The sequence below is a fragment of the Tachypleus tridentatus genome, chromosome 2 (genome assembly GCF_004210375.1).
Source record: "Tachypleus tridentatus isolate NWPU-2018 chromosome 2, ASM421037v1, whole genome shotgun sequence".
In the NCBI taxonomy this organism is placed as follows: Eukaryota; Metazoa; Arthropoda; class Merostomata; order Xiphosura; family Limulidae; genus Tachypleus; species Tachypleus tridentatus.
The window spans coordinates 74,390,530-74,405,772 of record NC_134826.1 but is presented as its reverse complement, the minus strand read 5'-3'; the positions used below and the strand labels follow the sequence as shown (position 1 = coordinate 74,405,772).

Sequence of the window (15,243 nt, the reverse complement as noted above, 5' to 3'; positions counted from 1 at the left end):
ACAGTGAGATTATTTCCAAGTTCCAATATTCCATTTAGAAATGATAGACCAGTTATAAAACACAAAGGATATTTAGTAATCCTGATGGATACAAAATGGATAGTGTTAACTCTACAATTTTCGCTTATGATTCGAAGTTTCAAGTTTGTTTAAAGAAATATGTTATTTTTCTCAACCAATAATGTAATAAAGTTGTCGTAGTGCGTATTTGTTACATATTAAAGGCAGACATTTAACAAATCAAATAATATTTGTCGCTAGGTAACCAGCAGTATGTTTACAATCTGCTTAGTGCACAGTAGTGGTTAAGTTTTTCCCTAAGGTTTAATAGGCAGTTAGAAACAAATGTGATGTGTGTATATATACATATGTGTATGAAACATAATCACGTAAATTACTCTGTATATAGATTTTGTGAAGCGATAACTTGGATTTCAGTTTACGTTGTTGTTAGTACAACTGTTTTCATAGATAGACCCTTGTTCGAGGTTTAAGTAATCTGTACGACTTGTTTGTTACTCGTAAGGCACCTAACTTGTTTTCCAAATTCAAAATATACTTAGGCACTTTTAAATTTAGATTTGTAACGTGGTGAAATTGTGGCAACGTTTTAAAGAACAAGAGAAATATATGTGTACATTGAGAGAAAGGTTGCAGTTGAGGAGGATACACCTTAAAAATGTAAACAACTGCAAGTATTCTCCTTTGTATTTTTAATTTATCTTTAGTGTTACCATGATGATTTTAGTTTAGGGCTTGAAAAATTCTGGTTTAATATTTGAGTTTGATAATATTGATATACACTTCATAGAGTTCTTGCTTACAAGGATGCTTTTTTAAATAAAGTTTTAATTAAAAACCTATGCTATTACAGTTAAATGTCAAGTTAAATATTAAAAAGTGAAATACCATAACAGGATGTGTTTGTATTCATTAAAATCATTTTACATAACCATTAAATAAAAGAATTGTTATAAAATATAAACCAGATAAAAAACATTTAAAATATAGAAAAGTAAATCCATAATTAAACTGAGACTGAACAAATGAAGCTTCTAAATGAAAAGAGTAAGTCAATCTCAATGTAAGGTGAAAAACAAACATGAATCATAAGAGACTAAACAAGAATTATAATCAACAAAATGAAAGTACCTGTTCTTTAATCAAAGATACATTCAGAAAAGTTTTTTTTTGCACAATATAACAAAGATTTGATGGGGAAATTAAACAGCATAAACTTATGCAAGTTTCTATTTTGTGTGAGATTTATAGTACACTTGAGATAATTACTCAGCTAGTGATGCTGTACGAATAATAATATTGAATAACCACCAATAAGAAATTCAGGTAATTTCTGTTCAATTATGTTGAAATACAAAATGATTAACTATTTTAAGTCTGAGTTTATCCAGATATTGTCTTGAAAATTTAGTTGTATTGGAACTTTAGCTTTTTTTGATGATATCTGTTTCTACATCTTTATTTTGATGTAGATTTCTCTATATATTATAATAAATTATATTTAATCTCTTCTAGTAACAGTTGTTCTAAGCCTTAACCTGAATCTTTTCTCTAGTCTAATCTATTGATAATAACAATCTACCAGACTGAGTTTAGTCTAATTCTTACATATCCTAAATGTAAATATTAAAACAAAATTATGTATATCTTTGTTGCTCTGCTTATTGTAACTCAGAAAACCAGATTAGACTATTCAGGTCTTGTGTGTCACCCTTATCACTTAAATCACTTTTGGTTTAGTGCAAGGGTAAGTTCTGCCCTTGGAGTACCACCTGACTCACCAACAAAAAGGATTACTTTCTAACTTGATATAACATATGTGAAGTTCCATCTATCTTTCCTAGAAGAAAGTTTGTATGTGTAACCAGGCTGAGAAAAACTTAGTTGTCCTCTTGACTAAATTTCTTTATACTGTAGAGAAATTTGTAAAACTTGTACATATTAATTAAGATAGTAGAAAATGCCTGTAAAGCATAACCATATATATATATATTTGTACTAGAAAAGCTTACAATAAGATATCAGTTCATGAAACAAACAATCACTTGAAACACCATTTCTAAAAAAATATATTTTTCAATCATTAAAATATAACATATAGTTCTTGACTTTCAAAGTTTCTGTTTTACTACTTTAATAATCAAGTTATCATTCAAACTCTGGTGAAACATAAATCAAATGGACTATTAGTAGGAATTCCATCAAAGGCCTCGATATCTTTAAACTTCATATTAGAGTAAAGTGCGCATTCAGCATTTCACAGGTTACATGTCATGAGAGTCATTAGTTCATAATACATGCAGTTTAAAAGTACTATTATAAATATTTACTGTAATTACAAATACTTTTCTTTTAGAAACTTTTTGATTGCATCATTTATATTATTATTAGTTCTGGTAATGTATTAAGTTCTAGACTCATAACATAACTAAATTTTTAGTTCTGGTATTGTATTAGTTTTTAGACTCATAACAGAACTAATCTTTAGTTCTGGTAATGTATTAATTTCTAGACTCATAACATAACTAAATCTTTATAATTATACTTATAATTTAGAACTTTTTTCATGTAAATTATGAAGATTTTTAATGTCATAGTGAAATTGTGTTTTTAATTCTTTAAAGCCCAGTTGCATTCAGTCATTTCTTCAGTCGGACATAAGTGAAAACAAGCCATGTATTTTGTGTCATTATGAGTAGTTCTGAGACTGCCAGCAGTATTCACTTGCCCTTTGCATCATCTTCACTAAATGTTAGTGAGGTAGTTTCACCTTTCCAAGAATATTTCCCCCCACGTCGCATAGAGACCTGGTCCAGAGTTAATGACATAGATCGCTATCCAAAACCCCTTCGTTGTGATCGTCTTCAGAGATTGCCTCCAACTTGCAGTTCTGACCGGAAGTCCAACTCAGCAGGTGAACTGAATTTTAATGTATTGTCTAACATTATTATGAGTGACACGGGAAAAGAGATGGATCTGAAGCAGAAAGTTCAGCAACTAGAAAAAAGTCTACTCTTTATCACAGGAGAACATGTCTCAGTGCTTAAGAGACTACACAAAGAACTAGCAGAACTCAAAATTAAAAACCAAGGTAGGGAGTGTTTTTAGTATCACATAAATATAGACATAACATACAGACAACAAGAACCCATTTGATGTTTAAGTCAAGAAAAACAAATAAAAAATTAAAACCAACCCTTTTATTTTTCTGTTTTTCATTTATTCTTCTCTTAAATTCTTGTAAGGTGCCAGCCTCCACAAGTACTGACAGTAACTCATTCCATAAATAATCAGTCTTGAAGGGTTTAAAAGGAACCTTGTAGATAAAAGAACTTCCTGTTTACTTCAATAATAAAATATTAAATTACTTCATTTACTGTTCTGGTGACATTTAGCTATTAAGAGGTGTAATGTATTACAGATATTTGTTACATGAGACATTTGAGAAGATATTAAAATTTGAACTTCATTTCTTATAAATAAATTTGTTTAATCATCAGTTTACACACATGTAATTTTTATGTAGTTTCATTAGTTTCAAGCCAAGAACAACATTCATTATGTTTTAGCTTTTGAATTTTCACTAAGGTAGCCTCAGAATAAAACTTTAAATATATTTCAGAAAATGATGTAATAGGTTGGCATTGTTGGATGATGTATAATATAAATAATTTCTGGAAATGTTATAATTTATTTACCTGTGTTTCAGAACTACAGTTTCATATTACCATGGGTACAGAAATGGCATACAATAAGTCAGGTAACACTGAAGAAAATACTTGTTGTACTGGTATGTATAACAGGTTACTGTTAATTCATTCTTATTTCAAACTTGTAATTGAATTGTTATGCTGAAAGTAACTGTCCAATGTTATTAATGCACACACTAATTGAAGACTACATGGATTTCATCCATCTTGACTACTATTCATATTACCTTAATTTCAATCTCAATATTTACTTCATGACAGTATAAGCTCAGTTGTGGAAGTTTTATAAGAAAAAATGGGTATAAAAAACTATATATATTGAGTGTGTTATAGTCCTGTTTTACCCTTTTTGTGTTGTTTTTTTTCAAACGAAATGGTAGTAAATTCCATATTTCAATTTCAGTAAGTTGATTTGTCTGGTTCACTAGAATACTGAAGATTATATAGTATTTTGACAAAACATTCCCTTTCTTTTATTTGACTCTTCATGCCATGTATATAGATATAGTACCCTTTCTTTTATTTGATTCTTCATGCCATGTATATAGATATAGTACCCTTTCTTTTATTTGACTCTTCGTGCCATGTATATAGATATAGTACCCTTTCTTTTATTTGACTCTTCGTGCCATGTATATAGATATAGTACCCTTTCTTTTATTTGACTCTTCATGCCATGTATATAGATATAGTACCCTTTCTTTTATTTGACTCTTCATGCCATGTATATAGATATAGTACCCTTTCTTTTATTTGACTCTTCATTGCCATGTATATAGATATAGTACCCTTTCTTTTATTTGACTCTTCATGCCATGTATATAGATATAGTACCCTTTCTTTTATTTGACTCTTCATGCCATGTATATAGATATAGTACCCTTTCTTTTATTTGACTCTTCATGCCATGTATATAGATATAGTACCCTTTCTTTTATTTGACTCTTCGTGCCATGTATATAGATATAGTACCCTTTCTTTTATTTGACTCTTCGTTGCCATGTATATAGATATAGTACCCTTTCTTTTATTTGACTCTTCGTTGCCATGTATATAGATATAGTACCCTTTCTTTTATTTGACTCTTCGTTGCCATATATATATATATAGTACCCTTTCTTTTATTTGACTCTTCATGCCATGTATATAGATATAGTACCCTTTCTTTTATTTGACTCTTTGCACCATGTATATAGTTATAGTACCCTTTTTTTTATTTGACTCTTCGTGCCATGTATATAGATATAGTACCCTTTCTTTTATTTGACTCTTCGTGCCATGTATATAGACATAGTACCCTTTCTTTTATTTGACTCTTCGTTGCCATGTATATAGATATAGTACCCTTTCTTTTATTTGACTCTTCGTTGCCATGTATATAGATATAGTACCCTTTCTTTTATTTGACTCTTCGTTGCCATGTATATAGATATAGTACCCTTTCTTTTATTTGACTCTTCGTTGCCATGTATATAGATATAGTACCCTTTCTTTTATTTGACTCTTCGTTGCCGTATTATATAGATATAGTACCCTTTCTTTTATTTGACTCTTCGTGCCACGTATATAGATATAGTACCCTTTCTTTTATTTGACTCTTCGTGCCATGTATATAGATATAGTACCCTTTCTTTTATTTGACTCTTCATGCCATGTATATAGATATAGTACCCTTTCTTTTATTTGACTCTTCATGCCATGTATATAGATATAGTACCCTTTCTTTTATTTGACTCTTCATGCCATGTATATAGATATAGTACCCTTTCTTTTATTTGACTCTTCGTGCCATGTATATAGATATAGTACCCTTTCTTTTATTTGCCTCTTCGTGCCACGTATACAGATATAGTACCCTTTCTTTTATTTGACTCTTCGTGCCATGTATATAGACATAGTACCCTTTCTTTTATTTGACTCTTCGTTGCCATGTGTGTGTGTATATATATATATATATATATATATATAGTACACTTTCTTTTATTTGACTCTCCATGCCATGTATATAGACATAGTAACCTTTCTTTTATTTGACTCTTCGTGCCATGTATATAGATATAGTACCCTTTCTTTTATTTGACTCTTCATGCCATGTATATATATATAGTACCCTTTCTTTTATTTGACTCTTCATGCCATATATATATATGTAGTACCTTTTTGTTATTTCACTCTTCATGCCATGTATATAGATATAGTACCCTTTCTTTTATTTGACTCTTCATGCCATATATATATATATATAGTACACTTTCTTTTATTTGACTCTTCATGCCATGTATATATATATAGTACACTTTCTTTTATTTGACTCTTCGTGCCATGTGTATATTTATATATATATAGTACACTTTCTTTTATTTGACTCTTCATGTATGTATATATATATATATGGTACACTTTCTTTTATTTGACTCTTCGTGCCATGTGTGTATATATATATATATATATATTACACTTTCTTTTATTTGACTCTACATGCCATGTATATATATATATAGTACACTTTCTTTTATTTGACTCTTCATGCCATGTATATAGACATAGTACCCTTTCTTTTATTTGACTCTTCGTGCCATGTATATAGATATAGTACCCTTTCTTTTATTTGACTCTTCATGCCATATATATATATGTATTACCCTTTTTGTTATTTGACTATTCATGTATGTATATATATATATATGGTACCCTTTCTTTTATTTGACTCTTCATGCCATATATATATATATATATAGTACACTTTCTTTTATTTGACTCTTCATGCCATGTATATATATAGTACACTTTCTTTTATTTGACTCTTCATGTATGTATATATATATATGGTACACTTTCTTTTATTTGACTCTTCGTGCCATGTGTGTATATATATATATATATATATTACACTTTCTTTTATTTGACTCTTCATGCCATATATATATATATAGTACACTTTCTTTTATTTGACTCTTCGTGCCATGTGTATATTTATATAGTACACTTTCTTTTATTTGACTATTCATGCCATGTATATATATATATAGTACACTTTCTTTTATTTGACTATTCATGCCATGTATATATATATATAGTACACTTTCTTTTATTTGACTCTTCGTGCCATGTGTATATTTATATATATATAGTACACTTTCTTTTATTTGACTCTTCATGTATGTATATATATATATATGGTACACTTTCTTTTATTTGACTCTTAGTTGCCGTATGTGTATATATATATATATATATATTACTTTCTTTCTTTTACTTGACTCTACATGCCATGTATATATATATATATATATAGTACACTTTCTTTTATTTGACTCTTCATGCCATGTATATAGATATAGTACCCTTTCTTTTATTTGACTCTTCGTTGCCATGTATATATAGATATAGTACCCTTTCTTTTTTATTTGACTCTTCATGCCATGTAATATATATATATAGTGCCCTTTCTTTTATTTGACTCTTCATGCCATGTATATATATATAGTACCCTTTCTTTTATTTGACTCTTCATGCCATATATATATATATATAGTACACTTTCTTTTATTTGACTCTTCGTTGTACATATGTGTATGTTTATATATATATAGTGCACTTTCTTTTATTTGACTCTTCATGTATGTATATATATATATATATATGGTACACTTTCTTTTATTTGACTCTTCTCCCATATGTGTGTATATATATATATATATATATATATATTACACTTTCTTTTATTTGACTCTACATGCCATGTATATATAAATATATATATATATATATAGTACACTTTCTTTTATTTGACTCTTCATGCCATGTATATAGACATAGTACCCTTTCTTTTATTTGACTCTTCGTGCCATGTATATAGATATAGTACCCTTTCTTTTATTTGACTCTTCATGCCATATATATATATGTATTACCCTTTTTGTTATTTGACTCTTCATGCCATATATATATATGTATTACCCTTTTTGTTATTTCACTCTTCATGCCATGTATATAGATATAGTACCCTTTCTTTTATTTGACTCTTTGCACCATGTATATAGTTATAGTACCCTTTTTTTTATTTGACTCTTCGTGCCATGTATATAGATATAGTACCCTTTCTTTTATTTGACTCTTCGTGCCATGTATATAGACATAGTACCCTTTCTTTTATTTGACTCTTCGTGCCATGTATATAGATATAGTACCCTTTCTTTTATTTGACTCTTCGTGCCATGTATATAGATATAGTACCCTTTCTTTTATTTGACTCTTAGTTACCCGCGTGTATATAGATATAGTACCCTTTCTTTTATTTGACTCTTAGATTGCCATGATATATAGATATAGTACCCTTTCTTTTATTTGACTCTTCGTTGCCCATTATATAGATATAGTACCCTTTCTTTTATTTGACTCTTCGATTGCATGTATATAGATATAGTACCCTTTCTTTTATTTGACTCTTCGTGCCATATATATATATATATAGTACCCTTTCTTTTATTTGACTCTTCGTGCCATGTATATAGATATAGTACCCTTTCTTTTATTTGACTCTTCATGCCATGTATATAGATATAGTACCCTTTCTTTTATTTGACTCTTCATACCATGTATATAGATATAGTACCCTTTCTTTTATTTGACTCTTCGTGCCACGTATATAGATATAGTACCCTTTCTTTTATTTGCCTCTTCGTGCCACGTATACAGATATAGTACACTTTCTTTTATTTGACTCTCCATGCCATGTATATAGACATAGTAACCTTTCTTTTATTTGACTCTTCGTGCCATGTATATAGATATAGTACCCTTTCTTTTATTTCACTCTTCATGCCATGTATATATATATAGTACCCTTTCTTTTATTTGACTCTTCATGCCATATATATATATGTAGTACCTTTTTGTTATTTCACTCTTCATGCCATGTATATAGATATAGTACCCTTTCTTTTATTTGACTCTTCATGCCATATATATATATATATAGTACACTTTCTTTTATTTGACTCTTCATGCCATGTATATATATATAGTACACTTTCTTTTATTTGACTCTTCGTGCCATGTGTATATTTATATATATATAGTACACTTTCTTTTATTTGACTCTTCATGTATGTATATATATATATATGGTACACTTTCTTTTATTTGACTCTTCGTGCCATGTATATATATATATAGTACACTTTCTTTTATTTGACTCTTCATGCCATGTATATAGATATAGTACCCTTTCTTTTATTTGACTCTTCGTGCCATGTATATAGATATAGTACCCTTTCTTTTATTTGACTCTTCATGCCATATATATATATGTATTACCCTTTTTGTTATTTGACTATTCATGTATGTATATATATATATATGGTACCCTTTCTTTTATTTGACTCTTCATGCCATATATATATTACCCTTTTTGTTATTTGACTCTTCATGCCATATATATATATATATATAGTACACTTTCTTTTATTTGACTCTTCATGCCATGTATATATATAGTACACTTTCTTTTATTTGACTCTTCATGTATGTATATATATATATGGTACACTTTCTTTTTTATTTGACTCTTTTGTACATATGTGATATATATATATATATATATTACACTTTCTTTTATTTGACTCTTCATGCCATATATATATATATAGTACACTTTCTTTTATTTGACTCTTCGTGCTATGTGTATATTTATATAGTACACTTTCTTTTATTTGACTATTCATGCCATGTATATATATATATAGTACACTTTCTTTTATTTGACTATTCATGCCATGTATATATATATATAGTACACTTTCTTTTATTTGACTCTTCGTGCCATGTGTATATTTATATATATATAGTACACTTTCTTTTATTTGACTCTTCATGTATGTATATATATATATATATTACACTTTCTTTTATTTGACTCTTCGTGCCATGTGTGTATATATATATATATATATTACACTTTCTTTTACTTGACTCTACATGCCATGTATATATATATATATATAGTACACTTTCTTTTATTTGACTCTTCATGCCATGTATATAGACACAGTACCCTTTCTTTTATTTGACTCTTCGTGCCATGTATATAGATATAGTACCCTTTCTTTTATTTGACTCTTCATGCCATGTATATATATATAGTACCCTTTCTTTTATTTGACTCTTCATGCCATGTATATATATATATAGTACCCTTTCTTTTATTTGACTCTTCATGCCATATATATATATATATAGTACACTTTCTTTTATTTGACTCTTCGTGCCATGTGTATATTTATATATATATAGTACACTTTCTTTTATTTGACTCTTCATGTATGTATATATATATATATATATGGTACACTTTCTTTTATTTGACTCTTCTCCCATGTGTGTATATATATATATATATATATATATATATATATATATTACACTTTCTTTTATTTGACTCTACATGCCATGTATATATAAATATATATATATATATATAGTACACTTTCTTTTATTTGACTCTTCATGCCATGTATATAGACATAGTACCCTTTCTTTTATTTGACTCTTCGTGCCATGTATATAGATATAGTACCCTTTCTTTTATTTGACTCTTCATGCCATATATATATATGTATTACCCTTTTTGTTATTTGACTCTTCATGCCATATATATATATGTATTACCCTTTTTGTTATTTGACTCTTCATGCCATGTATATAGATATAGTACCCTTTCTTTTATTTGACTCTTCATGCCATATATATATATATATATAGTACACTTTCTTTTATTTGACTCTTCATGCCATGTATATATATAGTACACTTTCTTTTATTTGACTCTTCGTGCCATGTGTATATTTATATGTATATAGTACACTTTCTTTTATTTGACTCTTCATGTATGTATATATATATATGGTACACTTTCTTTTATTTGACTCTTCGTGCCATGTGTATATTTATATAGTACACTTTCTTTTATTTGACTATTCATGCCATGTATATATATATATATAGTACACTTTCTTTTATTTGACTATTCATGCCATGTATATATATATATAGTACACTTTCTTTTATTTGACTCTTCATGTATGTATATATATATATATGGTACACTTTCTTTTATTTGACTCTTCATGTATGTATATATATATATATGGTACACCTTTTTTATTTTGACTATTCATGCCATGTATATATATATATAGTACACTTTCTTTTATTTGACTCTTCATGTATGTATATATATATATATATGGTACACTTTCTTTTATTTGACTCTTCATGTATGTATATATATATATATGGTACACTTTCTTTTATTTGACTATTCATGTATGTATATATATATATATGGTACACTTTCTTTTATTTGACTCTTCATGTATGTATATATATATATGGTACACTTTCTTTTATTTGACTATTCATGTATGTATATATATATATATAGTACACTTTCTTTTATTTGACTCTTCATGTATGTATATATATATATATGGTACACTTTCTTTTATTTGACTCTTCATGTATGTATATATATATATATGGTACACTTTCTTTTATTTGACTATTCATGCCATGTATATATATATATAGTACACTTTCTTTTATTTGACTATTCATGCCATGTATATATATATATAGTACACTTTCTTTTATTTGACTCTTCATGTATGTATATATATATATATGGTACACTTTCTTTTATTTCACTCTTCATGCCATATATATATATGTAGTACCCTTTTTGTTATTTGACTCTTCATGCCATGTATATATATATAGTACACTTCCTTTTATTTGACTATTCATGCCATGTATATATATATATATATATATAGTACACTTTCTTATATTTCACCCTTCATGCCATGTGTATATATATATATATAGTAGAATTAAACAAAAGTACAAGATATTTGGAAAATTCTCATTCATTTAATCAAACAGAATTGTTTAATTTGATATATATAGACTAATGTTTTCAAACTGTTTAAAATATATAAGCTAAACAATTTCATGTTGTTATAAGCCATATTTATAATTTAATTTGTTTGTTTGCTAGAGGGAACTACTTATAACACCATACTCTAGAAGCTTCTTGTACGAAGTAGAAAAATAATATAAGTTCTAGTTGTTAAATGAGTAATTCAGTGAAGTGAAGCATTTTGTTGTTGATTGATTTGGTTCAGGGTCAGTTAGAAAGTGAGAGTTATTACATAGTGTTAGTAAATCTATGATTGACATCATATAAATTAGTAATACATTAATTTTCAGAATTTCTGTTAACTGTTATTTGAAAACTGGACTACGGTACTTGAAGCTAAGCCTATACAAGTAAATGTATCCTGTAACAAATGTTATTCACTTATTGAAGATATTAATTTGTCATCTCTACTGGACATGGCATTATTTTTACCAAATAATCCAAAAAACTAACACCACCCAACAATAGACCACATTGTAACAACATCTTTGATTTATCCTTGTTTGTCTTAATCTGTTTGGAAAACAAATATCAACCTCACAAAATCACTTTTTGTATGATCTTTGTAGGTTATATTGATTTACGTTAATTTGACCTCAATGTATAATTTAACTGTTACAGAAAATAAGATAAAGACTGAGAAACTGGAAAAAGAAATAAAAAATTTACGTGCTGCACTAAGAGAAGCATTGAAGTCCAATACCATTCTCATCACTCAGGTAGAACTGTTAAAAAGGTAAGTTAATGGGTCCACGTGTTGTATCGTACTGAGTAGCTTTAGATTTTTACTTTTAACAACATCTAATGTAAAAAAACTGACTAAACTGTGCAAAATACTAGTGGTGTGACAATATCCAAGCTTGGTCATTAGGATCAAGTGTTGGATTATGATTTTTCATTATAACTGATTATAATATTTTTATGGGAATATGCTGATTTTATATTTTTTTCTATTCTTTTTTCTTAATCTCATTGACATAAAAGAAAGAAAGAAGTTCGTGTTGTGAATTAAACATAGATAAGACGTACATGCCTGTTGATTAACAGCTGATCTTTTGTTAGGTAATTAAAAGCCTGAAACAATTATAGGAAATGGTACTGTGTGAAATGAAACAACAAGGAATTTATTGGTTGAAAATCATCCTGTACAAAATAGAGGCCAACATTCTAGATACTTGTGTAGAAATGTGTTTCATAATTTGGAACTAACAAAATCTCAAATGAATATTTTAAATTTTAGTATCTTATTAGAATATCACAAACTATTGTTCATTTGTCCAAGTTTTATTGTTTCAGGGAACAGTATGTAAATTCTGATTCTGTGCCTTTGGTTCCTTACCAACCAATTCAGTTTGAGTCTTGTCCAGAAGGGATGAGTAAAGCTCCTACACCTTCTGGACCATCTCCCAGGATTGATGAATATAGAGAAACTATCTACCAGATTGACCAAGCAAATATTAAACATGGACTTACCAGTGTAAGTTTTCAATAACTGAATTTTCTTTATTTTGATAGGGCAACTTCAACAGATTATGTTGTTTAAACTTTCCCTAAGGAAATGTTGACTTGATACAAAATCTGACATCAAAGCTGGGTATGGCCTGCCCACACTGTGATCCCACTACCTTGACTTGATACAAAATCTGACATCAAAGCTGGGTATGGCCTGCCCACACTGTGATCCCACTACCTTGACTTGATACAAAATCTGACATCAAAGCTGGGTATGGCCTGCCCACACTGTGATCCCACTACCTTGACTTGATACAAAATCTGACATCAAAGCTGGTATGGCCTGCCCACACTGTGATCCCACTACCTTGACTTGATACAAAATCTGACATCAAAGCTGGGTATGGCCTGCCCACACTGTGATCCCACTACCTTGACTTGATACAAAATCTGACATCAAAGCTGGGTATGGCCTGCCCACACTGTGATCCCACTACCTTGACTTGATACAAAATCTGACATCAAAGCTGGGTATGGCCTGCCCACACTGTGATCCCACTACCTTGACTTGATACAAAATCTGACATCAAAGCTGGGTATGGCCTGCCACACTGTGATCCCACTACCTTGACTTGATACAAAATCTGACATCAAAGCTGGGTATGGCCTGCCCACACTGTGATCCCACTACCTTGACTTGATACAAAATCTGACATCAAAGCTGGGTATGGCCTGCCCACACTGTGATCCCACTACCTTGACTTGATACAAAATCTGACATCAAAGCTGGGTATGGCCTGCCCACACTGTGATCCCACTACCTTGACTTGATACAAAATCTGACATCAAAGCTGGGTATGGCCTGCCCACACTGTGATCCCACTACCTTGACTTGATACAAAATCTGACATCAAAGCTGGGTATGGCCTGCCCACACTGTGATCCCACTACCTTGACTTGATACAAAATCTGACATCAAAGCTGGGTATGGCCTGCCCACACTGTGATCCCACTACCTTGACTTGATACAAAATCTGACATCAAAGCTGGGTATGGTCTGCCCACACTGTGATCCCACTACCTTGACTTGATACAAAATCTGACATCAAAGCTGGGTATGGCCTGCCCACACTGTGATCCCACTACCTTGACTTGATACAAAATCTGACATCAAAGCTGGGTATGGCCTGCCCACACTGTGATCCCACTACCTTGACTTGATACAAAATCTGACATCAAAGCTGGGTATGGCCTGCCCACACTGTGATCCCACTACCTTGACTTGATACAAAATCTGACATCAAAGCTGGGTATGGTCTGCCCACACTGTGATCCCACTACCTTGACTTGATACAAAATCTGACATCAAAGCTGGGTATGGCCTGCCCACACTGTGATCCCACTACCTTGACTTGATACAAAATCTGACATCAAAGCTGGGTATGGCCTGCCCACACTGTGATCCCACTACCTTGACTTGATACAAAATCTGACATCAAAGCTGGGTATGGCCTGCCCACACTGTGATCCCACTACCTTGACTTGATACAAAATCTGACATCAAAGCTGGGTATGGCCTGCCCACACTGTGATCCCACTACCTTGACTTGATACAAAATCTGACATCAAAGCTGGGTATGGCCTGCCCACACTGTGATCCCACTACCTTGACTTGATACAAAATCTGACATCAAAGCTGGGTATGGCCTGCCCACACTGTGATCCCACTACCTTGACTTGATACAAAATCTGACATCAAAGCTGGGTATGGCCTGCCCACACTGTGATCCCACTACCTTGACTTGATACAAAATCTGACATCAAAGCTGGGTATGGCCTGCCCACACTGTGATCCCACTACCTTGACTTGATACAAAATCTGACATCAAAGCTGGGTATGGTCTGCCCACACTGTGATCCCACTACCTTGACTTGATACAAAATCTGACATCAAAGCTGGGTATGGTCTGCCCACACTGTGATCCCACTACCTTGACTTGATACAAAATCTGACATCAAAGCTGGGTATGGCCTGCCCACACTGTGATCCCACTACCTTGACTTGATACAAAATCTGAC

General features: G+C 30.5%; 1 protein-coding gene across 5 annotated transcripts in view; it reads left to right on the top strand.

Annotated features, from left to right (window-relative positions):
• The first annotated feature begins 256 nt into the window (after positions 1–256).
• LOC143244245 (uncharacterized) overlaps positions 257–15,243 on the top strand; it is a 29,201-nt gene continuing 14,214 nt past the window's right edge. For 3 of the 5 annotated variants that reach the window (XR_013024983.1, XM_076488558.1, XM_076488557.1), the window contains exons 1-5: positions 257–681; positions 2,646–3,112; positions 3,731–3,811; positions 12,334–12,448; positions 13,009–13,189. Coding sequence is in view for 4 of the 5 variants with exons in the window: in XM_076488558.1 (XP_076344673.1) it covers positions 2,713–3,112; positions 3,731–3,811; positions 12,334–12,448; positions 13,009–13,189 (777 nt within the window). In the remaining variant the exon portion in view is untranslated. Of the gene's footprint in view, positions 682–704; positions 1,348–2,645; positions 3,113–3,730; positions 3,812–12,333; positions 12,449–13,008; positions 13,190–15,243 lie in introns of those variants that run through there. The other 2 variants (XM_076488560.1, XM_076488559.1) reach the window with 2 other exon arrangements.